Consider the following 26,978-nt stretch of genomic DNA (forward strand, 5'->3'; position numbering starts at 1 on the left):
ATGGACGTTAGGTTTTACCCCGCCGCCCCCACGGCCGTGGGCTCGCTGCCCGGCGCCGACCCGCCCTGCCTCGGCCCGCTGGATTATTATCACTGCAACAAGGTACCGGCGCGGGGTGCGCAGCGGGGTCCCGCGGAGCGCCGCAAACTTCCCCGCGGGTGGGAGGAAAGTGTTAACGGCGGCGCCCCCTCCTTTACCTCCCCTCCGCCCCCGGCAGCCGCCGCCGCGACGGAGTTTGGAAAGTGGCGGCGGAGCCGTCGGGGCCGCCGCGGGGCCCGCGGTGCGGAGCGGTGCGGAGCGGAGGAGGCGCCGGGCTGGAGCGCTGCTCCCCGCGCCGGGCCGCGGCTCCGGCCGCCGAGGTGCGGGCGGGAGCGAGACGCGCCGCGTGAGGAGGTGTCCTCGGAGCGCGGTTTTCTTCTTTTTCTTTTATTGTGCTTCTTTAATTCACGTTCTTCCTAGCGGAGCGTTTGGCCCCAGGCGAGGTCCGCGTGCGGTGGTGTTGTTGTCGGGCACTTTTCTCCACCTCTATCAGTCTCTCCCCGCTCGGGTTGTTGCCTCGGGCTCTACCCGCCCCAGCCAAGGGTCGCGCCCTGAGCCGAGTGCGCTGCCCGTGTCCCCTCCCAGCATTGAACCCGCTTGCCAGGAAGAGTCCCCGCTCCTGCAAGCGGGAGGGAATGCGTGGAGGGCCGCAGGTGTACGAGGAGACATCCCGCATCCGAGCGGAGCCGCAGCGGAGGAGGCTGCTGTGCTCCAGGGAGAAGCAGCTAACTGGGAGCATCACCTGTGGCGAGGCAGAGAGCGCAAGGGCAATAGGAGCCCTTTCCAGGGAGGAGAAACTGGAGGTCTAACCCTGGCAGCCTCCTGCTGGGCCGAATTCTGGTAATTGCCCCTATAAAAAGTTAATAAAGGGAGAAAACGCTCTGCTGCGTCGGGGATGCGAGCAGCCTGTCCTGCTGTCTCAGGACTCGAGGCTCAAACTCTATTTGAAAACAAGCTGAAGGGAAGCGGCTTCGCACAGGCTGCAAATCAGCCCCGCTCGGCTATGTGTGCTTAACTCTTCCCTGCCAGTTGTTTTCCTTTATGTCTCTCTGAAGTTGTTGCGAATGTGGTAGTCACCATTTATTTTGCGATTGCCCGTGTGTCTCAAAAGGAAATTGCTTAAAGGGGAACAACTTGTCCTGCAGCCCGACACTGCTAGTTTCAAGTTGTTTTATTACTGTTGCTGATGCTCTTAAAATACTGACTATGCTCTTAAAATGCTAACGACCCAGAGCCGAGCTACCTGGGAGCAGATTATTTCTGCTGCTGAGATGTTGGGTGCTGAAGTACGCGGGAGCGTGCAATGCCATGGGGAATTGCGGCAACCCCCAAATCCCGCTGGCTGTTTGCACTGGGTTGTGCTGAGAAGTTTTTAGCCGTTAATATGATCTAGTTTGTCCTGCAGCGTTTGGGTTTTGCTCCGTGTCGGGCGGCTGCAGAAGCAATGGGCTCCCTGCACGCTGTACCTGTGCCTCCCGCTGTGGCCTCTTCCGTGAGGTCATCCGTGGCCTGATTCCCGGGGATTAGTCCTGGATTAGGCTGTTGCAATTGATCCCAGGCTCCTTGCTGAGCAAGAGGAGCGCGGTGGGTGCGCCGGGAGCCGGGGCTGGAGCAAGGCGGCTCCTCCTTGTCCCTAGGGAAGGCGGCGGGTGGACAGAGGGACATGTTCCTATGTTCATGTTGCGGGCACGGGAGGATGGGACCCGAGAGGAGCAGCCAAGGTACTGACCACTGCCACCAGATGCTGCTGTTGTCACTGCTACGGAAGATCTTAAGACAGCGAGAGGCAGAAAGGAAGCAACTTACCCTTTTCTGATATTCACTGTTTTTTTTTCTTTCTTTCTTTTTCTTTCATTTTGAGTTATCAAATGTCACTTGCATATGCAGCGTGGTGCAAATTTGCCCGTGAGATGAGACCAGGTATAAAATACATTGACTGGGCTGTGTGGAGCGAGCGCAGGAATTGTGTTCTGACCTGGAGCATGAACGCGTGTCCAGGTGCCAAGCGGGGTCCGCTGATGCCTTTGCCTTCAGAAAACTTCTGTGGCCTTTGCACAGGGCTGGGATAAGGGCTCACTAGCAGCGCTCCTGGGAGCTTTTGGAGTGTGTGACAGCAGGAGCTGTCTAAGCACACGTGTCCCGTCAACCGGGCGCATTTGCTCAGACCTTTTGTGTATGGGAGTTGGAAAGCAAGAGCAGGTCTGCAGCCCCTTTGCCCTGCACAGCCTGGCGACGGGTCACAGAAGCACCTGCCTCCGGATGCTTCTATTTCCCAACACCCAGGAAAGGGGAGGATGCAGTGGAAAAAGCTGGAAAAAGTTCTCACGCTGCAAAAGTATTCCTGGAGGCGCTTGGGGTGTAGTTGCTGGGGTGAAAGCTTCCGTGCACTTTGCTGTGCACCTAGGGGCTGTCAGGGCCGAGCTGGGCAGACCTTGCTGCTGTTGCTGCCTCAAACAGAGGTGTTTGGTTTTGCTCTCCGAGTCGGTAATGCGGCGTGCTGGAGAGTGCACCAGCCCATACAGTGAGAGCAGCACAGGCTTACAGAGGGACTTCAAAGCTCTCTGATTTAAAGGGCACTTTTTTTTAGTTTATTTATTTATGGTTAAGGTGGGCTGCTTCAATTATTTCAGGAGCAGACAGAGCGATGGGGCAATGAATGTGATTGCACTGGGTATAAACAACGGGGACTGCGAGCGTGCAGTGGTGATATCGATGCTGTGAGCTCCCTCTGAGGGAATCGCCCTCTGCAGCCACCTCCTGAAAATTTGGAGATTATTTCCCCCTTGCAAGTTCATGCAAACTGGGGTCTCCTGCAATATGGACAGTGCTGCCAGCTTGAGATGCAACACTGCAGCCCCTGCTGCCTCGCTCTCACAGGGAGCTTTGGGAAGTGAAGAGAGAGAGCTCTCTCTTTGGAGAGCTCTGGCTGCGTGAGCCTGGGGCCGTCTGACAAACGCCGTTTAGCAGAACATGCTGTTTTGTTTTGACTTTTTCCATACATTGTAAATGGCCGTGATAAATATTGGCCCCTTTTCAGTGTTGTGGAGAAGCTTTGCTGTTCTGGAAGATAAAATACTTTCTTTTCCTTTTTACCTCCTAAGCTGGTTCTGTTTTGAAGTGCCATAAATCTCCCTTTGGAGACAGAGGATCCTGGTGGGGGGAGAAAAGTGTATGTGCAGAGGGGAAGACCTTAAACTGTTTTCTTTAGGAATAACGGGTATCCTTTGAAAACCAGGCTCGCTTGTCTGTACCAAGGTGTCTGTAAGGGCTGGTTTTAGATAGCCCTGTTGAGGGCCTAGCCCGTGGAAGTCCTGTGCCTTTGCAGCACCAAGAGGCTGGACAGGATGGAAGGACTGCAAGCTGCTTTGATTTATTTATGATGCTTCCGAGCAGCTATAAACGTCGGACGTACGTGTGTCTTATAGAGTCCTAGTGATGGAGTGAATCCATTAACGTCTCAGGTTAGTCTGTACCTCTGAGCTTGTAACAGACGCGAGAATGAGATTTTTGCACCCGTCATGGGAAAAACATTCCCGTTGCTAACCTGTATTTTGCCTTCTTAGTGGAGCATCCCGTAGTGAAAAGCCCGGTGCACGGGAGCCCTGCTTGCTGCAGCACCATGTACCAGGGCAGAGAGCAGCGAGGAGCTGCGTGAAGCTCTTTTGGGGCCCTCCTTTGCTGGCCGTGCCAATTGAGGACAGGCAATGCTGGGTTCTCTCATCGTGGTTGTTGGCATTGTTGTGGTATTTCTGCAGCATTTCGAAAACAAAACAAAAACAATCGAAATCCCCCAAACCCTCCCTTTACGTTCTGCCTTTGCATTACTTCCGTGCCGGTGCCCACTTGTGCAGGGCTGCATGGAGAGGACGTCTCTGCTTCTGCACATGGAAATGCTCTGCAGTGGGGAGCATCCCCCCGTCAGGGGCAGCGTAGCCCGCCCTTATCTTCAGGTTCATCCCCGTTTTAACGAAATGAGCTCCAAATGTTTTTTACTGTAAGTTGGGTTATATCTTCCAGTCCAAGTGAAGCATATAATTGTGTTTTTCTAACAGCTCTACATTGCAAATAAGTTATTGTGCTGCTAATGTGTTTGCCTAGACAATTTTCCATCCGGTGACGATGAAGCCGCTGGTCTAAGCGGTTGCGTATGCCTTTTTGGTCCCTTCTTTGTGGCTTACTCTGTGTTTCTGAGGTCTGGGCATAGCATTAGCTTTGATACTGTTAGCTTCTAATCAGGGTTGGAGCTCTCTTGTCCCACCTGTGTGTTTATTTATTTTTATGGAAAATGCACCATTTTACAGAGTGAAAGCTTATGCTCAGGGATGCATGCTTCGGTTGCAGCAGGGAGGGGAGGGGAATCTTGCAACAAAACTTAAACTGAAAGGAGCAATGATCATGTTGCTCGAAAGGATGTGATGGCGAATGGTGTTAAATTACCTATTTTCACGCTTTACACGGCCAAATTCAAATGCTTTAATTATATGCATCCCCCCCTTGTCTTTTGTTCCCCGGCACGGTTTTGTTCTGGTGGATGCTGCGCTCTGGGGAGAGGTGGAGTTGCTGCTGCGGTGCCTGTGGGCTGCGTCTTTGCGATATGGCCCAGAATCGCTCTCCTCCGTAGGCATCTTTGGCACAGGCTGCTTGACCTCTTAGGATAAAATTAAATCTCTGTGATTTCCATTCAGCTCTATGGCCGAGACATCTGTTAGGTAAGTATTAAATTCGAGCCCCGTACCAGTAATGGTTATTACAGAAAGATAAATTGAAAATGGGTTTCTACTGGCCGCTGTGAAGGAAAGTTTCTACTGGCCTTTGAAGGAAATCATGCAACAGTGTGGCCACAGAGGGCCAAGTTGCCTGAGCTGTTTCCCCATTGCTTTGGACACTCCTGATCCCAGGGCTTAGTTGTTCTCCAAGGACCTTGCATCTTCCTGAGAAACAGGAGCTCGGCAGCAGCGTTGGGCCCTGGTTTGTAGAGGGACTGGTGGTTCCTCAGACCCTGGTGGGGTTGGCAGGTTCTGCTACATCTCTGCTGTGGGAAGTGATGAAGACTCCTTTAGCCGATGAGCTCCACGTTAGCAACTGGTTGCAAAACCCATCAGTGACTCGGGCTTTCCCTCACTGCCAGGGTTTAAGATTTGACGGGGAGGTTCAGTCCCCATCTCGGAGGTTGCCTCAATGCCCAGCGCTCCTGTCGCATCCATAGGGAATATCAGCACCTCTTTTCCCACATGTTTGCTTTGGCGGGGTGGAGCCCTAACCTTCTCGCATGCTTGTGGTCAGGACTGAAGATAAGGACTGCTGTCCCTCTCTGTGGGACCTGGGTGCAAGTCCTCCCCTTCCAGCTTACCTGGGGGGACATCAGGCATTTTTGGTTATTTTTGTGAACTCTGCTCTCCTGCTTTTGTGAACTCAAGCTCTCCTGACTGCTGAGCATCTCTTTAAGGAGACCTGCTCTCTGGAGAGGTTTATCCAGAGCCTGGGCGCCCTGAAGGGCTCGTCTCTTCTGGAAGCATGGATCTCAACCTTTCTACCTGTGGAAGTTGTTCAGCTTTCTAACCTGATGGACCTAACAGTTTATTCTCCCGACTGTCTCCTCATACCACTTGAGAAGGTGGTGATAGCAGTGAGTGGCTTGTTATATGATGTTAAATCATCTGAAAACTTGAAGATGAATGATGTTTCTAGGGCCCCGGTCTTTGCCTAGGAGCTGTGGGCCGTGCACCCTCTGAAGAGGTTCAAGGTGTCCCAGAGCCTTTAACTGGAAGGAAAGAAGCTTTTGACAATGTGGCAATGATTTCATTTTATAAAAACTCTGCAGAAATTCTTCGCATGGAAGACTTAGGCATGGAATGGCATTTAACAGAATTACCCTGGTCTGTCCCAGCATTTGGGCTGGATGCAAAAAGCATGGGGATGTTATGCAGGGTGGGAAAAGGCACAAACACTGAGCAGGGGCGAAAAAGTCGTGATGCACAAAAGCTGTAGCTTGGTGCAGCGCTAGCAACTATTTCTTTCTCCTGCTAGGATCCTGCTCTGTTTGCCAGCGTTAAACTCAGGGAGGCAACAACTTCTGCCCCCCTCCAGCCTCAATGCATTATCTCGTCTCCAAATAGCATTAAAAGAAGAAGAATGTGCTGTTAAAAATATCAAACTTTTGGGACTGGCTGGCAGACTTTTCCACTGATAAGCGTTGTTGATTGAAGATCAAACAGCCCTTGAAAGCAGAAGAAAAACCTTCCAGCAAGAGGCACGATGGGTCTGACGGTGCAGCCAGACAGTGAGGTCACTCGGGCTTCAATCTCTGTATATTTAGGAAGCGGCACTGGAGTTATGGTCTGGTCTCCTTTACCCCAGACGGATGTTGGCAGCGTGTTGGTTTTAAACCCGATAAATCTCTTAAAGCTGAGAGCAACACTTACTGCATGCCAAGAAAATCAAAGTCATGTTTTTTTCTGTAAAATGGTACCTTTTTTTTCCCCCTCCTTCTTTTAAGATAGAGTGTGCCCAGAAGGCAAGCCTGCAGGGCTAAGGTGACATGAGGCTAGGGACATGGATTTTAATTAATTGACAACCTGAATTTCTGTCAAGGTGGCAAATTAATTGTGGGTGGCCGTCTGTTTGCAAACCAGATAGTTCTGCTGTGGCTGTGCCAAATTGTACGTGTGCAGCGTTTAACTATTTGATTTAAACGGACTGGAATGGAGGTTTTTGAGAATTATTTTAAAGCAGATTGTCGCTTAAGAGTTGGGCTTTGAAGCAGGGAAAAATATTACTGAAACAGTATTTTCGGCTTTGTAAGTTTTCAGCCTGGTAAGTTAGGTGGTTGAGAAATAGCTGTGTGATCTTCTTTTTTGAGAAGGCCAGACCCCTGGCAGGGATAGCAATATGTAAGTTAGTTATCTGTGGAAGTGGGGTAGTCTAAACGAAACAGATACATGTCTAAAAATCATAGAACGAAGTTGGAAAGGACCTCTGGTCATACCTAGTTCAGTGCCCTGCCGTAAGTAAGGCTAGCTTTGAAGTTGGATCGCACTTAGGATCATTTGAACCAAATCTTTTCCTTGTTATTAGCCCCTGCTGTAAATAAAAGTTCTTTTTCAGCATGTTTAAAACATTTGGCTCAATTCTGCATCTCTCTTTGGATGTGAAAGTGGCCCTAGTGAGCCCTGGAAGGACAAAATGTCCCTTTTGTGGCGAGATACTTTCTCCAAAGGTCCAATGGGAGGTGATTATGTTTCTGCTCTTTCTGTTGCCCTGTATTTCTGTGTTGTCTGGATACAGCTTAGAATGGAGATTGAAACATTTGTGTTTAAAATTATTCCAGTGGCACCTTCTGGGGTTGAGACTGTAGGAGAGAAAAGTGTTGATATCCAGTCTATCCTGGTTGAGAGCCTTGAATTTGCAGTTGCCATACAGTGCAAATCACAGTGGTGATGGGTATAATCAAATGCTAACTAGGAAACCAGTAATAAAGAGATTTAGTTACAATTAATAAAGTGCAAAATGCCTTCTTGCTTAGAAAATGTGTAGTATTCATTGAAATTTAGAAGCACATCCTGTAGGAGCAGGGAATGGAGATTAAAGGCTTCAGAGCTGGGTCAAGGATCCTTTCCCTACATATGTTACTGCTCATATTGCAGCGCAGGGTTTCACTTATTTTATTGTTTTGGCTGGAAATGTCACAGTGAAAGTTGGAGAGGAAATTAGAGCGGAGCTGGAAACAAGAACAACCTAGTGCAAAGTTACCAGCATCCTCAGCTCCTGCAGCTTTCCTTTGCCTTCCCTGGCAGTGTGGTGCTGCTCCCACCACACAGCTTCAAGCACCAAACAAATGTGATAAATAGCAGCTTCAAATTCAAATATAATTCTCTTAGGGTCTTCTATAAGCCCCTAGAGCAATCACTCAGTCTTGAATTGCTGGAAATATAAATGGGATCTAAAGGTAAAGATGATATTGTGAATATCCAAATATCCTTGAAGGAGAGTCAAATCCAAGTTTATCATGGAAACTTATTTTTGATTGGGATCAGTTAGATTCATTTAAAGTCCCTGTATTCAGAACTATCTTCCATGAGCTGCTTTTTAAACCCTGGATCCATTTTTTTTGTTAGAACACACTGCTCTAATTTTCAGGGAAGTGTGGATTTCAGCATCTCTTGTCCTGTGAAATGCTCTTATGAAGTGCTGAAGCTCCATGAGAGTTTTTGATTTGCCTCCTAAATGGGAAATTTTGGAGAGCCTTTTGGGAAAGGCCTTGTATGGCTCTCTGGCTGCTCGTATATCAGAGATGGGCAGAGTGAGCTCCTATATCTAGGGCCTTAGCAGGTGTTGGTGGTTGTTGTGTCATGAGGATGGTGACAGCGCCAGCTTGGAAAGGATCCTATCTTGGCAAAGAAATGCCTCGAGAGCAGGATGTCTCCTGGCTTAGAACAGTTGTAACAGGAAGGCTGTGTGGCCTGGCGATTTCTTAGCTGCTGTTATGGATCTTCCCATCACGAGACCATCAAGTTGGAAAGCTGAGGGGAGCAGATGTCCTCAGATGCTGTGAAATAGGGCGAGTGGTTCTGGTCCTGCTCTCGGGTGCTCACATCATGACTGGGGGGTAAGATGGAGCAGGTGAAATTGGGGTGCTCGTTGCTTTTGTTAGAGTTGGAGCCACCAGAGAAACCAACGCAGAGATGGAACTTTCTTTGGAGTTTCTGCTGTATTTATTCTGGAGCTTAAATGCGATCTCCCGTTCTGCCAATCCAGCAACATCCCGGCTGAACTGGCTTAAAAATAACAACACAAAGAGAAGCCTGTGCAATTGCATATTCAGTGTTCCTGAGCACAGTTGCTGCAGTGGTCCCTGTTTTGCCTGATGTGGTGATGAAGCCTGGCTGGGGGTACCTGGTTAGCCAAAGCACACCTGCTTCTTGCTCAAGCCCTGTCAAGGTGCTCAGCTCAAGTCAACAGGGCCAGAAGCTGCTCAGCAGGAGCTGCTCAGACCCATGTTCTTTTGCTTCACAACATTTGTATGCGTTTCAGGCTTGATTACAGTATGTTGATGAAGCAGAACACCTAGCCTGAGGAGCAGAAGTAGTTGGGATGGACACAAAGTAGGAAAGCGAAGTTCTTCGATCTTTGTCATTGCTGTTCCTGTTTTGGTTGCCTTCCTAGAGTTTCCCCTTTCTCCCTCTTGTCCAACTGCTGCTTTTGTAGCAACCAGCAGCCTGGGGGCTGCTGTGAGAGGCATCTCTTTGCTCTGCAGGCTTGTTCCTGATACTTCATTTTCCTTGTTAAAAACCTATTGTTTCTGCCAAAATCATTTGGTGGTGTTATGTAAACCTAAAATCACAAGCTAGCGCTCTTAACAGGGGTTGCTTCAAAATGTGCTGGATCAAATTCCTCCCTGTGCTAACTGCTGACATGGGGTGCGTCGTGCCAAGGGTGACTTTGGCTCAGCAGCTCGTGGAGGTGAGCAGCCACCAGCAGCTGATCCCGGGGGATCTGCCCAATTGTTCTTGTCATGGACAGTTTTAGTGGGAAGCACGAATAGCCCTCCAAAGTTGCTTGGAGCTAGAATTTAAACTGCTGCTAGAGCACAGTACCTGCACAGCAAAGCTTGTTTTTTTTGCAGGACAGTCTGTGTTTTTCATCGTTGGGTTTGTGGCAGTGTTGGATGTGATGTGTGTGGCTTCTCACCAGGACCAGAAGATATATGCTTGCATGTGCACCAGCATCTCTGCACGTGGTCTGAGGGGCTTGCTGCCTCTCCCTGCATTCCCCTACAGCCGGCAGGTGAGGATGGAGGTTCTGGAGCACTTTCATGGAGAGCACTGTGCTCCTGTGGGGGCTGCTGCAGGGACAGCGGTTCTTCTATGTCAAGTTGTGTGGACCCTCCTCTGGCACGTGCTCTCCGCAGCCACGGCAGTGGTTGTTTACCTAGAAAGTGCTATTAGCAGAGACCTTAATGAATTTCTAAGCGCTTCCTAATGCGATTTGGCAGGTGGAATAAAAAAAGGAAGAGAGCCACTACCGCCGTGTGGCCAACCTCCTCCCCATGAACCACGAGTGAGTGCTCTCTGCTCCGCTGTTCATGAGAGATTAAAGAGATTAAATCCTGCTGACTTGGCAGGTGATGCTGATGAATGTTTGGAGGGGATTAGGATAAATCTGTTTCTCCTTCTGATTTAGCTCAAGATTTGAATCCATTGATAAAATGTGCCCAGGTTGTGTCTTGGAAACCTCGTCAAAGACTCTGAATCTGCACAGGTATAAGAGAAGGCAGAATTTGTCTCTGGAACCAAAAGGCTAATGAATTAACCTTTACACGGTTGATGAATGCTTAGATAGCTGTGTGTCTATTCCTGTCTCGGTAGCCAATTAATCTGCAGTGCCACAGAATTAAAGGAAGACGAGGCTGGATCCTTGGCTAGGAGGAACTGGCTTAATGCCATTGACCTCGACTGCAGCACAGCTGCGTCGAGCTCTTTATTAACTGACCTTTGTGCGCAGGACACTGTGTTTATGTGTGTCTTGAGTTTCTGCCAAAATTGTGCGCTCTCAAAGTAGAAGCCCCACACTTCTCAGGTGGAAGGGCTGTAGCTCTTTGTTGGAGTTCATAGGCTAGATACAGCCCATGCTGTTTTTGTTTCCTGGTTGGTTGTGTTGTCTAGGCCTTGAGGTGAAAGGGGACTTTCTTGGTAACTTTGGACAGCCCTTGATGCCTTCTTGTGTATCTGTGTGCATCCAAAGGCACAAGCATGAGGATGGTGGGACTCCAGAGAACGTGCCTGAGGTTGGCTTGAGAGGAGCTTCAAGCCCCAAGGAACAATGCTGTGACTTGTCACCAAGAATATTTTGTCTCCTGTATTGGGCATTCAGCTGCGGATATAGGGAAGGAATGTGGCTCTGTAGCACCTCTGAGGCTATTCAGCACGAAATGCAGCAACAGAACTCAATGACTATCTCTGTGAGTAGGAAAGGTGGTTACTGTCTTCATTCCTGCTTCTCTGGTATGTGGCTGAGTTCTTGAGGGAACAGAGAACACAAGGGATGCAGAGGAAGAACCTGTGTTCTACAGCACGGTGGTGCCTGGATGACCTGTCTTGGACAGCTCTGCATGTGCAGAAGTTCTTGCACAGGGGGACATGTTGAGCCTGGGCCTGCAGCCCCTACTGGCATTGTCACAAGGCCATGGTAGGCAGGTCTCCTTGCAGGTCTACTTGATGGCCTGTACGGTGGTGGCCAGTGGGTGCTGACAGGTGCCCTGTGCAGGGTTCTTATCCTGTGTCTCCTTGCCTGGGAAAGGCTGCAGGTATCTTCATACTGCTTAGCAAAGCTCACCAAAGATGCTCGTGCAGAACCTTTCTTGGAAGAACCTCAGAGCTCAGAACTCAACGTGTGAGTTTGTTAGAACTCAGTAAGTGCGTGATGACGCCGGAGGTGCAGATGCTCCACTTGATGTGCCCGTGCCCGCTTCAAAACCCGCCTGCTGCAGCTAGGGAATCCAGCAAAAGTTGGCCACCCCTATTGAGCCCTTTGCTCTCTATAATTTAATATCTCCTGTCTCTCATGAAGGAGCACTGCTGATGCGAGCTCAGGCCAGGTGCAGGTGTCTCAAATATAATCTGAAGTTACAAACTCTGCAGAACAGGACTGAGGTTGGAGGGAGTCCGAACAAGTGGTATCGTGGCGTGGGGGAGTCCAGGGCTGGGCTCGTGCCATGGCTCATGCGGAGCTGATCCGCTTGCTTCCTTGGAGGTGCTTTTCGTTTATATGTCTGCAAGAGGCATCGTAATCCACTTCAGGTCACTTTAAAGGCTGATGGGATGGACGATGAAAGTTCATGGTAAGTCGCAGCCACCTGGGATATTTTCTAGAATGTACTGCTTGGAAATAGCATAGAGAAAACACAGTTTTCATTGGATTATTAGAATTATGCTATTCTGGAAAATAGGGGCAAAGAGTTTGAAATGAAATGTATTTTAAAAGTTCTTTCCTAACTGTCTTTGAATTCCTAAACCAGAGGATCTTAAAGTGTCATCTAGTTTCTGCATTGCATTGCTGCACAAGTTGCTGTTTGATGAGCACATCATCTTAAAGAGCAAAAATGAAGTTAAATTTGTCCAGATCAGTTTGGGAGAATATTTAGCATCTTTTTGAGGCAATGATTGCTTGGTTCAAATAAAGTTACCTTTGTATTTGCTTAGTTTAACTTTGAACAAGAAAATAATGGCCCTTGTAATGTCCCTATTAGAGGAATGTTGTTTTAAAACACTTCAGGGTTGCATTAGTAGAGTGCAAAATGAATTCATCCTCTGGAGCAAATAAAGCCCCATCAGGCTGTGTGCTGGGAGCTGACAGCTTGATGTGAGGATGTGCAGTGTGGCCGGGTCTCCAGGGGCCAGCTGGAAAATTTGGTTCTTGATGTAATTCTTTCTGCTCCTCCTTGCCTTGTTCACCTGCACGAAGAGAAATGGCATCTCGCCCTAGCAAATTGGTTAAAGCACTTGCACGGGGGCCTGGAATTAACTGGGCAGCGTGGCGAGGCCGCCTGCGGCTCTCGCTGACCCTTCGTGTCAGCAGCACTAACTGGAGGCGGAAAGAGTCAAGCTCCAGAGGAAGAAATTGGGTTGCTGATAGATTTTTAAGCATGGCCTCAGCACATTGCTAAATAGGCTTTGGTGAAGCATCTTTTATTTTCTTATCAGAACAGCTACTTAGAATATAGCATTTATTTATTTTTTTTCCCCCTCCTAACTATACCTCAATTTGCATGCATGTCATTGCATGCAATGGGAAGCTTCCCCTGCATAAGCTGGGTCTGTCTGTGATGGTGCAACTAGCGTGTGGTTGCAAAGTGCAGCCCGTGTTGCACGCACGGCGCTGTGCACACGGAGACCTCTCCGCACCAAGCGCAAAGCCCGTCCAAGAGGCTGCTCACCAAAACTGCAGGTGCCCGAAGAGCAAGCGAGCCACGGCCCCTGGAAATTTGGCACAGGTTGGTCTTTGAGCAATATGCGATGAGATAATTTAACAAATATTAGGAGAAAACATCTGGTAGCTCTGCTGTCTGGGTGGCCATTGCAAACAATTTTTCAGACCTGCATAAATGTTCGGTGTAGAAACATAACATTGTGGTAGGAGATGCATGCGGTCAAGGCCACCTGCTTGCCTCTCTTTTCGCATAAAGCAAGGACGATGTTTATTTTTTTCTCCTTTTCTAAGCCCTAAGTGAGGCTTTTAAAGCATGACCGAGAAAAGCCGAGATCTTCTTTGTGCAAAGGTGTCAATGTTTTATTTTAATCCGGAGGTCCCGGTTGGCTCGTTATCTTGAGGTGAGCTCCTGAGCGTGGTCAGCGGTGTTTCCCACGCAGGGCTGCGCGTACCTCGCCGTCGGGCAGCTCGCGCAGAACTCCTCCGGGTGCTCCGTCTTATCTGGCACGCAGATTTCCTGTTACCTTTGTGTGTCCCTCCTCGTCCTAATGTGAAACGGAGATGGCTGTTGCTTGACTCAAGGGGGATGGAGTTGCTAAAACATCCCCCCCAGAAACTGCTGCGTAAGCTCCGAGCCTTGTGTGCATGGTGCAAAGGTGCCTTTAGGGTGCAAATTTCCCCCTGTTTTGCTTCTGTGGTTGCTGAGACGTGTGTTATCCTGCTGCTGTGTCATGTGTGTGCTGAGAACGCTTGGTGTTTCTCGCAGGGGATTGTTCGGATTGTTCCTAGCCAGCCTGCTGCTGCTGGCAGGTTGTTATTCCCGCTGCTGAGTTGTGGGCTCGCCCTGCCCTTCGGCACAGAGGTTGTGCTCCAAAATCATTAGGAGATCATAAGAAGGCGCAGGTGTGATGTAAATGATGAAGTGTGATTTAGCTTGTCTTCAGCTCCGGAAGGTCTCCAGGGACTTGGACGCTGTCAGCATCCTACAGCTATGTACCGCAGAGCCTGGTGCAGTCACGGGCAGTTTGTGTCAGGCGCCGTGTTTCGGCGGGATTTGCTGCCGAAGATCCTCGAAAGCAAATAGGACTGGTCAGGTATCCCTGCCGGGATTGCAAAAATGGGACTTTGGATGCCTGGGCATCCGTTCTGCTTGGGAATTCCCCGAGTGCTCTGCTCGGCTCGTTTGTGAGATGTTCCCCCGAAGCGCAAGGCGCGTGGTTTATGGTTTTATCAAAGTCATTCAAGCTGAGTTGCTTGAAAAATTCAGCGAATCCTATTTCTTCCTCCCAGTGACCACACACTTTGTGAAATTCTCACATTCTTCCTTCCTCTTTTTCTTTTTCTGTCTGCAGTGGCCTGCCTTCTTGCACAAAACGCGCAGCTGCCTCTGGGCCTGGCGAGGGCAGGTGCTGCCCTAAGTCCCTTGCCAGGGCACAACTGTGGCTTGCAAAATGTTCTCTCTTTAATGTTTTTTTCTTGTGGTTCTTCTCCTTTTGGAAAACTAGAGAAAAAGGAGGTTAAAGAATCAACTTCCTTCACTTTCACACCAGAATTTATGCCCCTTCCACTGGAGGTTTAGAAACCTGGTGAGTGTCTAGTGTGGGAACATCAGAGCTGGGACCCAGATCTATTTTGATGGCGTTTGTGTCAGGAATCACTTGCCTATCCCGTGTTCCTAATAAAAGCTGATAAATGCAGGATACATATGCAGGACTTCCTCTAAAAAGACTCTTAAAGCGTAAAACCCCCAAGGTGGGTGAATTTAAGCACTAATTGGAGATTATTGCTCATATCTAGCTTTGTGTGTTGATTCAGCTGGAAGGCAGCAGCAGCAATTTGGATTTCCCCCCCCTCATCTCCTGAATCTTTACACTGGAGAGGCTGATGTTATAGTGAAGGGTACTTGGTTTCTCTGGTCTTGCCGTGCTGTTCTCTTCTTTTGTCCTGCCCAGAAACACCCATGATTTGGTCAAGATGTGGTTGTGGTGTGGGCTCCTGTGCCCGTGTCCTAACACAGTTTGACTTCTAGTTTTAGTCTTTATTTTTTTTTTCCCCCTCCTCAATGGGGCAACATTTATTTCCTGCATATATCTGCATATAGCTGCATATATCGTTGGCCATGGTGAGGATGTTGGGTGATGAACTGGGTGCTGGGGTGGATGGTCTCGTCTACAGATATGTGCTGAAAAGACTCTGTTTTCGTCCTTTTGCCGCTGCTGCAGCTGCGCTTTGAAGGTGAGCGCGTCTTTCCAGCAAGCCGCTTTTGATGGCGAGTTAAACTCTTGCATTGTAATTTCTTTCACTATTCGCTGTTCTGAGCTAAATTAGAACAGAAACCTTTTCAAATCGCTACCTTAATAAAGTATTTAGTTAATAGATGATGCATAGCTCACAAAGCTTGCAAGAAGCTGACATGGGGTATCATAATATTATGATATTTAACAGCAAAACCTACTGCATTATCAACTTACCTCTATAGCACGGAGGAGGCAGCAGCTGAGGCATAAAAACTAATGCTTCAGTATGACAGAGCTAAAATTGAACTTGGCAATTACTGCGTGCATGATTCACAGCATTGTGAAGTGAAGCTACTATATAAATCAGCTCCAGTAATCATAGGGTTTAAAATTAGTCAGTTACTATTAACTCCGCTAGTGGTAGCATATGTTGAAGAATTATAGAAGTGAAAGGTATGGAATATCTGAAGTACAGGTTTAAAGTAAACCACTCGAACAAGCTCCCAGTGGGAGGATTTGAAGTTCATGCAGAAGTAAGGTTTTGGGTACTCTGACAAAGGTTTATGGAACACATTTAATTGCACATTGCAGTCTAATCTTTTGAATGCTTAACATCCTTTCGAAAGCACCTTTTCATGTTCCCAAGACTTTCACAGTTCACAGAGTGTGGAGTGATGATTGAATTTAATTTTTTCTCCCTTACAGATTTTTTTTCTTCTCTCCAGAGCAGCACTATTTAAATAGTTTGCGCAGCTCTTCAATGCCAGGCATAGAAAAAAAGGAAACAGCAGGATAATGTTTTAAAATCATTATGGGGAAGTGAAAGGCTGGTCTTGAGCAGAGAACAGAAATTAGCAACTGCCGTGGTTGCTAAATTTTTATTCAATGCAAAATTCATTGAATTCACTGCTTAAAAAAAATGGAACTTAAGTTATTTGATAGGATTCCAAATTATGTAGGATGCACAAATATTTTATATGGGTTATACAGCTGCATGTATTTTAATATATGAAAGCTGGACCTGGAAAAAGCCACACTGTGGTGAGACAGTTGCTTTATTATCTGGTCCTGTTCTCTTTCTCCTTCAATTAATGTTTTCAATCTAATCTTTGAAATAACCCTATATTGGACACGGTGATGCATGAGGCTTTGAATATAACTTGGATTTTTAACCTCCAAAAGGCTTTGAAGAAGGGAACGGACTTGCTGCAGAGTTCATACCCCTCGCGATGGACTTCCCATGTCATCTGGTGGACGTTTTCTGCAGCAGGACCTCTTGTGTAGGGGCTCCTGCTTGTGGCTTGTGTGGTTCTGCTGTCCTCGAGTAACTGCTAACGAGCTGTGCCCAATATTTAGTGATAGGAAAGGGAAAAGTCCTCCTGGATGGGGCAACCTGGCTGAGTGCCGTGCTTGTTGGTGCCCAAGATGTGTGTTGGACTCTGCTTCACCTCATCCAAAGTGTCTCCGTTCACGGCTTCTCCCTCCCTGCATCTCCCCTGGGAAGATCAGGGTATTCCGACGCCTTCCTGGCCTGATGCTTTTCCTGCTAATAAATGTAAAAATGCCTTCCCTTGGCTTCATGCACACTCCATGGTGGTCACTGTGTCTTTCCGTGGTGGGCCTTCAACCTCCAGTGTCAACACGCACGGATTTTTGTGTTTTTCTTTTATTTCTTCCTCTCCGCTTGCCTCCCTTCCTGCCCATATTGTTTTGCTCCGTCACGGACACGGCTGGTTGCCACATAGGCAACTTTTGTCTCGTTCCTACCTCCAGCGAGGCACAATTTTTTTTGCCGCAAATCTGCTCTTTGTTCTTTACTTTTAGTCCCCCCAGGTGTCCTGATTATTTAGTGCAGCACATTCAACCAGTATTTTTGAGGATGCGAAAGCCGTGGTAGGGGAGCATGATGGATGGGATCATCCTCTCTTTTGCTCTTTTTTAAATGGAGCAATAGAGGGAGCAGCGGCAGGGACAGGACTGGATCTGTAGCCTGGTTTAGATACAAGCAGCATGCAGGAAAATGCACGTTTCATGTTTGCAAAGCACAGGCAGATTGGAGAAGCTCAAATTAACATTGAGGACTGCTTGGGCGCTGCTGGGACCTGGACCGCATGAGCGCAGTTGTGCTGCGTGACTTGGACCCACGTCTGCAAAGGTGTCTGTGCTCAAATAAGTTTATTTTCATGTTGAAAACTTCATAATTTGGAATTACACACTGCTGTTTGTCTCGCCAGCAGCACGGCAGTACCTTGCCGGTCCAACCTTGCTGTGCTTGGCTAAAAGGCTTGTAAAACATAATTTTCAATCAACTGATTGCAAATTCCCCGTCCTGTTCTCTCCGCCCCTGGTTTCAAGCGAGATTTAGGAAGAATTTATCAGCACGCTTAGCACTTCCACTGAAACTACCTTTCTGGGGTTATGGAAACGCTCTGCAAACGAAAGTCCCAACTGTGAAAGCAGGAAGCGTGCCTGCGAGCGAGGAAAAAGCTGTCGCTGGCATTGTGAAGAAACAGAGGTATAAATAGGGCATTGGGTTAGAAAGCAGGAAATCTGCGTGCTGCGGGTTTTACTTGGAATTTCTTCTGGTGACCCCAGATAAGATTGTTAACCCTTGTCTCCGCAGGCAGCTGTACGTGCTCACGCGGGGGCTCCGGCGCTGCCGCTCGGCACCTTGAGCCCAGCTTAACTCTTTGTGAGCGCATCCCCATCCATCCGTCCACCACGGGCGTGCGGTTTCCGTGCTGCGACACCCTCACCTTACCTGAAGGAGGGGATTTCTCCAGATTTCCTGTTGTGTAGCCTTACCTGCAGGCTGCATGGCCTGGGGGGCAATTCGTGCTGCTGCCCAGCTGGATGATGCCGGTGGCCACCGTGTGTCTTTCACGTGGGAGAGGAATAAGCTCTAATCAAGAGGCTTTTCTTTGGCTCTGTGGTAGACCCATGGAAGAGCAAGAAGGCTCTCCATGTGCCCAGGTGGCTGCAGGCCTGGAGATGAGCACAGTGCTGCAGGGCTGTTCTCCCTCTGGATCCCTGCTCAGCTTTCCAGACAATGCTCGGGGACAGTGGATAAAAGAGGGCAAGCACAGTACCGCATAGTTAAGATGAAGAGCAACCCTGCTGTGGTGCCTGAGGACTTACAAGCTGCACAGAGGTGATGATGACGCCGTGAGAAAGGGCCATGGCCTCTCTGACACTGATACTGCCAGTTCCCCAGGCTGCCAGATGCCAGTTCCAGGGAGTAAATAAGTCGGCGTGGTAGCTGGGTCTTGAATAAACGGGCACGTGGCTGTGCTGGTTCTGCCTGTTGCAAGTTATAAATTTGGCTTACGGAGTTATTTCAGGCTTATGTGGTCTAAAATTGTCTCTCGGCCTGAAATCGTGTCTCTCGAATAGAAATAACAAGCGCAGGGCTCCCCGGTCCCTGTGCGCTGGCACTGGCCGAGCGGCTACCTCTTTGGGTGATTGCACAGCCAGGCTGACAGGAAGGCAGCCAGGGCCTGGCAAGACTCGTCTTGGGCCTGAGATGCAGACCCAGGAATTGGGAAGTTTCCCACGTTGCTCCTGGCTCCATAGAAATTGGTTGTGATCCGTTATTTAATTTTATTTCCTGACCTCCGTTCTCTGGAGCCTGCAAGGAGTGAGTCTGCCCTACGTGGGCACTGTAAGTTAGTTTGGTGGAAGAAGGTGGAAGCATTCCCATGCTTCTTGCAGGCTGCTTTCCTTTACCACATGCACCTCCTTACTGCAAATTGCAGGTGTTTATAAGGGAGCTTCCAAGCGTGAAAACTGGGAACTTGGTGACTCCCTACAAAAAGCAACTTTTGACTATTTTTTATATGCAAATATATATATTTCATATGCAAATATTTTTATATTTGTATTTGACTATTACTTAACTCCGACTGTCTACGTGTGGGGTGTCCGGGGAAATGTCCCTGCTGCTCACAAGGCCCTTTGCTGTGGAGGGGATGCTGCCCTTGCCGTCTTGGAGAATCCTTGGCCTCGCTGTCTCCCTTCCAGGCGAGCAGACGCTTGCTCTGCAGACCGCGTGTCATGGAGCTGCCTGGTTCTTCTCGCAGTGTTTTATTTCCTGTGGTGTCTGTGTTGCTGTCGAGGTGCTTCCCTGAGCCTCCTGTTTCTCCCAGGGCTGTTTGTGTGACAGGTGTTGACTATGATAAAATAGTGATGATGAGGAGGAAGGCAGGCAGGCTTCTCCCTCATTATTTTTCATGTGAAAGGTAGAGGAGGGACCACATCCTGATATTATTTATTATTAATACTTTATATATCTCTCTATATGTGTGTGTGTATTTTTGTTTCATAATTGAACAAGGTCAAGATATGGAATCTGGAAAACTTCTGGTGCTCAAATATTTCCAGACAGTTGGAGCCTATGTTTTGACATAGTTTTGGGTAACTGCTAAATTCCCATTTTTGCTAGAATGCTGCAGATGTCGGAACTGGAGGCTGCCAGGCTTGTTTGGGGTGAGGATGCAGAAGCAGGGTGGAAAACCCCTTGTGTTGCCAGATATCCTACTAGGCATGTTAGATGTAAAGCATCATGTATGTAGAAATGATTAACCTGTGAGCAGATGTGCTGGATATCCCATAGGTATGTTCTTCAGAGCCCCCCAAGGCAGCTCCCCTCCCATGCTTGTTGATCTTGATGTCATCAAGCTTTAAGATAAACAGTAGAAACCTCAATAGAGTCTGGAGGTTGTGAGCAAAGCTACCCATTGACCTCTTGAGCTGGAAAGCTGCCCGTCTCCACGAGGTGCAGGATGAGGGTGCAAAGGCCAGTGCCGTGTGCCCAGGAGGAGCTGGCTGAGCCCACTGTGGTATTTGGGGCTATTTGGGGTATCACACAAGGTATCACGCTTGGCAGCTCTTCGTGGCAGTGTGGGATGGGGTGCTGAAGGCCAATGCACAGCAGAAGATGTGGGCAAGGGGAGCAGATGATGTAGCAGGGGGAGCGGAGGTGAAAGGAGATTTGGGGAGGTGGGGCAAGCAGCCGTGTTGCTTTCATTTTGTGTTAGCTGTTTTGTAGCACTTTGAAGTCTATTTCTTTCCTGCTTTTTATTTCAGCCTTTTTGAGGAGAGTTTCCTGACCCAAGATGGGCCTTTGGTGACTCCTGGGATGGGATGTGGATGAGAGCCTGCAGGAAGCATCAAGTCAGTAGTAGTAAAGCTCCTCCGTTTGGTGCTTCAGAGACACCCTCCTCCTTTCCCTGCCTCTCCTTGTTGCTCTTAGACCAGTCCTAAGCAAGAATACTTTTTTTTTTCTGTCAGTAGACAAACTGCAGAAAATTCTGCTCTTTTGTCTCAACTGAAACAAAAACAGGAGGTGAGTGCCCCAGAAACTTCACCTTGCACAAGCTTTAAGTGGCTGTGGTTTTTGTTTCTAACTAGCTGTAACTATCTGATGAACCGTTTTTGTTGTTTTTTTGTCTTTTTTTTTCCTATTTTTCTCTCTGTGAAGGAAGACAGATTTTTTTTTGTGGCTTACTTTGTCCTTTTGCCATTCCAAGCCCTCGGTTTCAGTGGCCAATATTCATGGTCCGTGCCAGCGAGCGCATCCTTGGACTGTGCTCTGCAGCTGTGTGCAACTGCCTGCTCTGAATATCATCTCTAGGGAGAATATTAACTAGCTCTGAAAGCTTTTCTGTATTAGTGCATGTGAAATGCATCACAGGCCTCGTATGAACGTTGATTGATGAATCTAACGTGAGCTGCAGGGTCAGAATTTGGGGTTCCTGTACTTCGCTATGCACTAGGCTGGGCTTTCCAAGGCCATTGGGAGTCAATTTCTTCTGTAAGATACTACCCCGTCTTCTGAGATACCTGTTAAGGTCAAGTAAATGTTCCCATTTCTGTGTACCTTTGGACCTGCTGCTCCTGCTCGCAACCACTTGCGTGCTGTAATGATTGGGGACTGGTGACACAGAGCAGGAGATACTGTCAGAGCCAATTCCCCAATATGTTGACCGCTGACAGTTCCAGGCAATATGTGTTTTTGATTTGTGTCGTTATGCAGGTATTTTGGCTTTTGCTATTGCAGGTTTTTTGAGCTTCCTTTGGAGCTTTGCAGCGTAATGGTTATTTCCAAGAGCTGGATGCTGAAGTAATCTCTGTGACTAGCTATAGTAAAACCTACAGCACTGGGTTGCTTGAAACTAGAATGATGGGGCTGCTCGACTAAGCGAACATACAAGTATCGAGAGTAAATCCTAGGGCAGAGAGGAAGATGAGATTGTAGATCTGCTGGAGTTAGAAATCTGGATGTATGTGGCCTCTTCACTGTGCTGCTATGAAATTGTGGTAACAAGGTGATACTGTTCACTGCAAACACTTCACCATCTTGCAAGCATTGATCTTGTTGGGAAAGGGTTTAACAGCTTTTCCTGACTCATGCAAGCGATATTCTACTGGGTTTGTTTTTCTGGCACGAAGATTTAATTCTCTCCAGCTTTGCACAGTCCTTCTTACAGTGACAGTAAGAGGCTGCTAGTGTGATGAGGCATTGATAAAGATGCCTAAGTCCTACGTAAACCTATGACTCCATTTTGCCAAAAATGGATGGAGAAATAATCCTTAGTTTAATTCTTCTAAGACTCACTTGTGATTTTTTTGCACTGATCTTACACTGGAGAAGATCTGCTGTGTATAGTCCTTAGGTACAATTGACCCTGAAGGAAACTCGGAAGCGACCATTTAATTTGTGGGAAATACAGATGATGTAATACTTCCTCTCCAACTTTATCTTCTTGTTAGTATTTCATGCTAAGGTAGGGCTCACTTTTGTAGCTGAAACATCTCAGCAACATCTCCATCCTGCCTTCTGCGTTAAGATTAAAGACCTAGCGCAGCTCTTTCTGCTGACTCAGTTTACCTTCATCCTTAGGGGCATGCTTTTGTAACTGGTGTCTGCTTACAAATAAACGCACCTATGTGGTATTGCACAAAGGGAGAGCATTTCTGTTAAGACTATAAAGGTAAAATCCTTAGGTAAGATTTGCTTGAATCATGAGGCACCTCTGAAAATGGCTTAAAGGTTTTCAAGTGCCGTTGTTGGTTAATGCAAAACTGAAAGTCCTTCCATATCAGAACGGTAGAAGATGTTGATGCTGAATTAGAGTTGATCCCGTGTACCAAGGGAGCAAGCCAAGCTAGTCACTGTGGTAGTCATGAGGTTCCTTTGTGAATGTCCTCTTTCCTTTGCACAGATTGTTCTGTTGACAATGTTATGTTTTACTGAAGCTGTATGCCGGAAGGAACTGCTTAAGGAACTGCTTTGTGGCTGAATTCCAACCTGCTGGATGCTTGCAAACAGTTCAGCTCATGGGCGACTGCTGCCCAGGTGAAGGGATGAATGAAAGTTTGTTTCTTTGTGTACTTGCAAGAAGGTGGTTGGAGATGACTTCAATGAGCAGCCTCAAGTGTTGCTCTGCAACCTTACAGCAGTGCTAAACTACATCAGGATAGGTGAAAGCAAAGTCGTTTCCTGGAAAGAAGAGGAAAAAAATAATTATGTTTATTAATTACACTCATGTTGGCAACCTTTTGCACAGCTCCTGACATAGCTTACCACTCCCATAACCCTTATCACCCTTTGCTGGTCTTCCATGCACTGTTCCAACATATATTGCTGTCAGATAAGGTCATGATTTTGCCAGGGGTTAGTGGCATTGGTAGTGGTGACTGTGGCAGATCCAACCTGGTGTTATGGCAACAATCCTCTGTTTCTTCTGGAGCAGTGACTGGGAATGCTGCTGTGACAAAGCTTTTCTTAAGTGAAATACTAGGTACTATAGCAAAAATACATTTTTTTTTTAATAAAAAGAGTGATAATGAGAACAGCACATCATGCATACCTCAATTGTCTTGCTTACTAAATATTCGGCTATTTTTACCTCTACTGGGTCTCATCTCTTTCAGTGACTGAGATCTGAGTCTAGCTGACGCAGCTCTGATGACTCACACCCTTTTCTCTTTTTTCTGACTTCAAGTGATGGCTCTGTATAAAAGCTGCTTTTGTGATGGTCTTCCGTCCTGCCCTAGGAGAGTGACACATTTTAATTCTTTATAACTTACCCTGTTATGTGTTCAAGTATTAGCGCTAGCACAATTTCTGTGACCTTTTGTTCTGCGATCCAGAAATACATCACTGTATTGCAGTTACTTTTGTAGTTCCTTCTGGAAGCTGGAAGGACATATCCGTGCGAGATAGTCCTAACGGACAGGCAGTGTTGTTCTGCTGTTCACACTGTGCCCAAAGTACCTGCAGTCATTACAGTTAGGTTATTAGCTTGCAGCCTGCATAGGCCTTAACCACCTTCTTCCCATTCTGTTAGTGCTCTCAGAGGCATTACAAGAAAAAATGCACGATCTGGTTCTTGCTATGAATTTTCTGACAGAGAGGATATGTTGGTTTAGAGACTGTCATCTTTATTCTTCTACATACAGCGTGTGGTGATGGTGGCCCAGCAAGGGCCCCGGAGGGTGGTACCCCCTCCAGCTGATGCCCTAGACTATACCAAGTTCTGGTGTTGGGCTTTTAGCTCTTGGGCATGTTTCCCCCCAGCCCCTTCCCAATTATATTGCTAATTTAGTAAGCCTTTAGAGTGACTGCTCTTCTGTCTCATCAATAGTAGCGTGAATTTGTGACTACTGTTAGCCTGGCATTTGAGCATCCACATGAGGGAATTTTAGTAGGTGCAGAGCATCAGTTTCTAGATGGATGCAGATGAAAGGGTGCAAAAACTGGTGTATGGAGAAGCTGAAAGTTGCCTGGGACTGTGGGAACTGGTGTTGTGCGCTCTCCTCCCGGGTGCTTTGTGTTGGGTAGCTTGTGTTGAGTCAGCTGGATGGCTGATGCACCGTCACCACCAGAGCAGAGCTCTGACACGAGCAGAGCTCTGTCTTGGTTACCAAAGACTACAGAGAGCAAATGTATTACTTATTTATGCAGCCCGGATGCTGGCGTGACTGAGTGTTGTACAAAAGCAAAAAAGCAAGTAATTAGAAGAGAGCCACACTTGGTGACCCAGAGAAAAGTGAAAACTCGGGAAGAAGATAATCGTTAGCGAAAGAGGAAAAACAAAGCAGAAAATGGTAACGGTGGCAATTTGAATGAGAAAATGAGTTTCTAAAGCAAACTAGCTCCTGGAAATCACATTAGCTCTGACAAATACACAACTCCAGGATTCTGGAAATATCACAGCAAACATCTGTTCAGGTAAATAAAGAGGCTGAATCCAGTTTCTGCTTGAAAATGCTGCCTGTGCCTCTCTTTAAGGCGAGCCTGTTAATGCAGGCTGCCTGTTAAAATCACTTGCTATCGTTACGACGCTGACAATTATAATATTCTCTGTGGTCGGAGATTATTGAACACCTGGCTTCCAGCAGCATTAACAGCAGCGCGTTACAATAACCACCCTTGCAACAACGGGGCTGCAGATAAACCCGTGCGCTTGGCTTTAAGGATGATAGATTACTGAAGAATTGTTATGTTTATGAGCCTTCCAGAACGGGCAAGATTCCAGTAAATTCATGTCTGGATTCTACGCTCATTTGCTTCCTGCTCAATCCAATTGTTTCTAGTCAGGTTTTAAATGCAAGTGGATTTTGGCCCTCCAATGGTCCTTGAAAATGTGTCTTTTAACAGAGAGGTCTGGCTAATGAACTGCAAGTATTGTGGAGACTCTGTCTGGAGACAGCTTTGATGACACTCAGCTGAGTGGAGGGGCTGGTTGACCATCTCCATCTTGTAGGCAGCTGGCAAAAATAAAGTATGACCATGAAAAGCAACCCCAAGAAGGAAACCCATTCATATGGGAAGCCTGGAAGGGTAAGGCTGGTATTGGTTTTGGCAGTCTGTATGGGGTGTTTTGATGGGCTTTGCCCTTGGGAAGACAACTGGAGGTGGATTAGAGTCCTGTGCGCTCTTGAGCCAAGTGGCAGCTCATGTGCAAAGTGCCAAAAGCAGCCCTGCTCTTGTGTCATCCATGGGGTGAGGACCTGATGCCCACCTTGCCATGAGGTGGGTTTGGGTAATGCTTGGCATGGCCATGGCCACTGGTGTTGCTGCTTTGGGGCAGGAACTGGTGTTTTGGGTTGGCGATGCTTGTAGGCTGAGGTGGGTGAGTAGGGAAAGGTGATTACTACGGCTGAGTTGGTTGCTCTTCCAGGGCTTTACTCATGTGTGAGGCCCATCCATGTGGAAAGGAGAACAGTGGCGTGCTGGGATGGCAGCGTATGCACCACGTGGGTCACATAGCAGTCTGCTCACCAGAGCCATCTTCAGGCCCTTGCTTGGATGGTGCCCCATGCCACAACCTCCTGTTTCAACCAGAGTGGGGCAAGGCCCAATGAGTACCATGACAGTGGCCAAAATGGGAGAGAATTCCAGTGTTCGGCTGTTTTCCTGGAAATGCTGGACTCTTTGGAGTTTCCTGGGGTTGGAAGGCAAATGCTGTTCCAGGGTGCTGTCTGCTGCCCCTTGGCAAGCAGAGGTGCCCTGAGCAGCGCAGCCATGTCCTGTTGAACGTGGGGTGGCCACAGTTCCACCGAGACCTCAGCCCTGACCACTGCTTTTCTCAGAACTATGGTGACTGGGGAGGGAGCAAGTGGAGGCTGCTGTGCCAGGCTTGGATCATTGGATCACAGTGCCTTGGGTACCTTGGACAGATCTGGGATTGGCTGGCCACCTTGGCGTGGTGGTGACCACAATGCAAGTGTCCACAGGACCAAGAGAGCCCACGTAGGAGAAATGTGGATAGTGGCGGGTCGTGGCCTCCTGTGCACAGTCCAGAGGGGATATAATTAACATGTATAAGTTCATGAAGGGAGAATGCAGGGAAGAAGGGGACAAGCTCTTCTCGGTGATAGGACAGGGGGAAATGGGCATAAGTTGCAACACAGGAAGTTCCATCTCCATGTGAGGAGGAACTTCTTCACTGTGAGGGTGCCAGAGCCCTGGAACAGGCTGCCTGGGGAGGCTGTGGAGTCTCCTCTGGAGATCTTCCAAACCCACCTGGATGCCACCCTGTGCCACATGCTCTGGGTGTCCCTGCTGGAGCAGGAAGGTTGGACTAGATGATCTCTAGAGGTCCCTACTAACCTCGAACATTCTGTGATCTACCATAGTCTATAGGGTACCTAGGGGAGGGTGCCTGCGGGAAGGGGAAGAGCTGTTACCTGCGTGAAGCTGGAAGAGCTCCCATTTCATTCTTATTGTTTTCCATTAGAAAGAAAGGCTTTATTTATTTACTGTACCCAGAGCGTGTTAAACACTTCTGAAGCCCTGGTGTGGATGGAGAGCAGTGCAGCGAGCCCCTCGTCCACGGGCTGCCTGGCAGCCCTGAGCTGTGGCCAACTCAGTGCCATCCATCACTCCCTGAGTGACCCATCAGCGCGTTCAGTTAATTCTGGTGACATATTTATAGCGCCGAGATCGGCGGCGTAGGTTTCCTCCAGGACGCGCAGTGGTTTGACATCCCATTAAGTTATAGACTACCCTGTTGTGGCTAGATCAATGGATAAAGTCAGGCAGGGCCTTGTCTACATGCAGATGCGGGGGGATTAGATTTAAATCAGCAAATGTCAGTGTAATGGCTGCTTTTCCCGCCAAGGGAAGAGGAGGAAGGGAAAATTTTCCGTCATTAATAATTGAAGTTTAGGGAGGGGAAAAATGAACGTATCGTACACCGCTCCTGCAGATAACAGGGCCCTGCTTCTGCTGATAATTCTGTCTGGCAGCTGAGTGCTAAAAAATTATTA

At 48.0% G+C, this 26,978-nt stretch overlaps 1 protein-coding gene across 1 annotated transcript in view; it reads left to right on the top strand.

Moving 5' to 3' along the window:
- Positions 1 to 26,978, top strand: part of TOX2 (TOX high mobility group box family member 2) — a 117,750-nt gene continuing 90,772 nt past the window's right edge. The window contains exon 1 of the mRNA XM_026042209.1: positions 1 to 102. Within this exon, the coding sequence (XP_025897994.1) occupies positions 1 to 102 (102 nt within the window). The remainder of the gene's footprint in view (positions 103 to 26,978) is intronic.

Source organism: Nothoprocta perdicaria, unplaced genomic scaffold (assembly GCF_003342845.1).
Source record: "Nothoprocta perdicaria isolate Ctin4 unplaced genomic scaffold, notPer1 scaffold_3, whole genome shotgun sequence".
Lineage (NCBI taxonomy): Eukaryota > Metazoa > Chordata > Aves > Tinamiformes > Tinamidae > Nothoprocta > Nothoprocta perdicaria.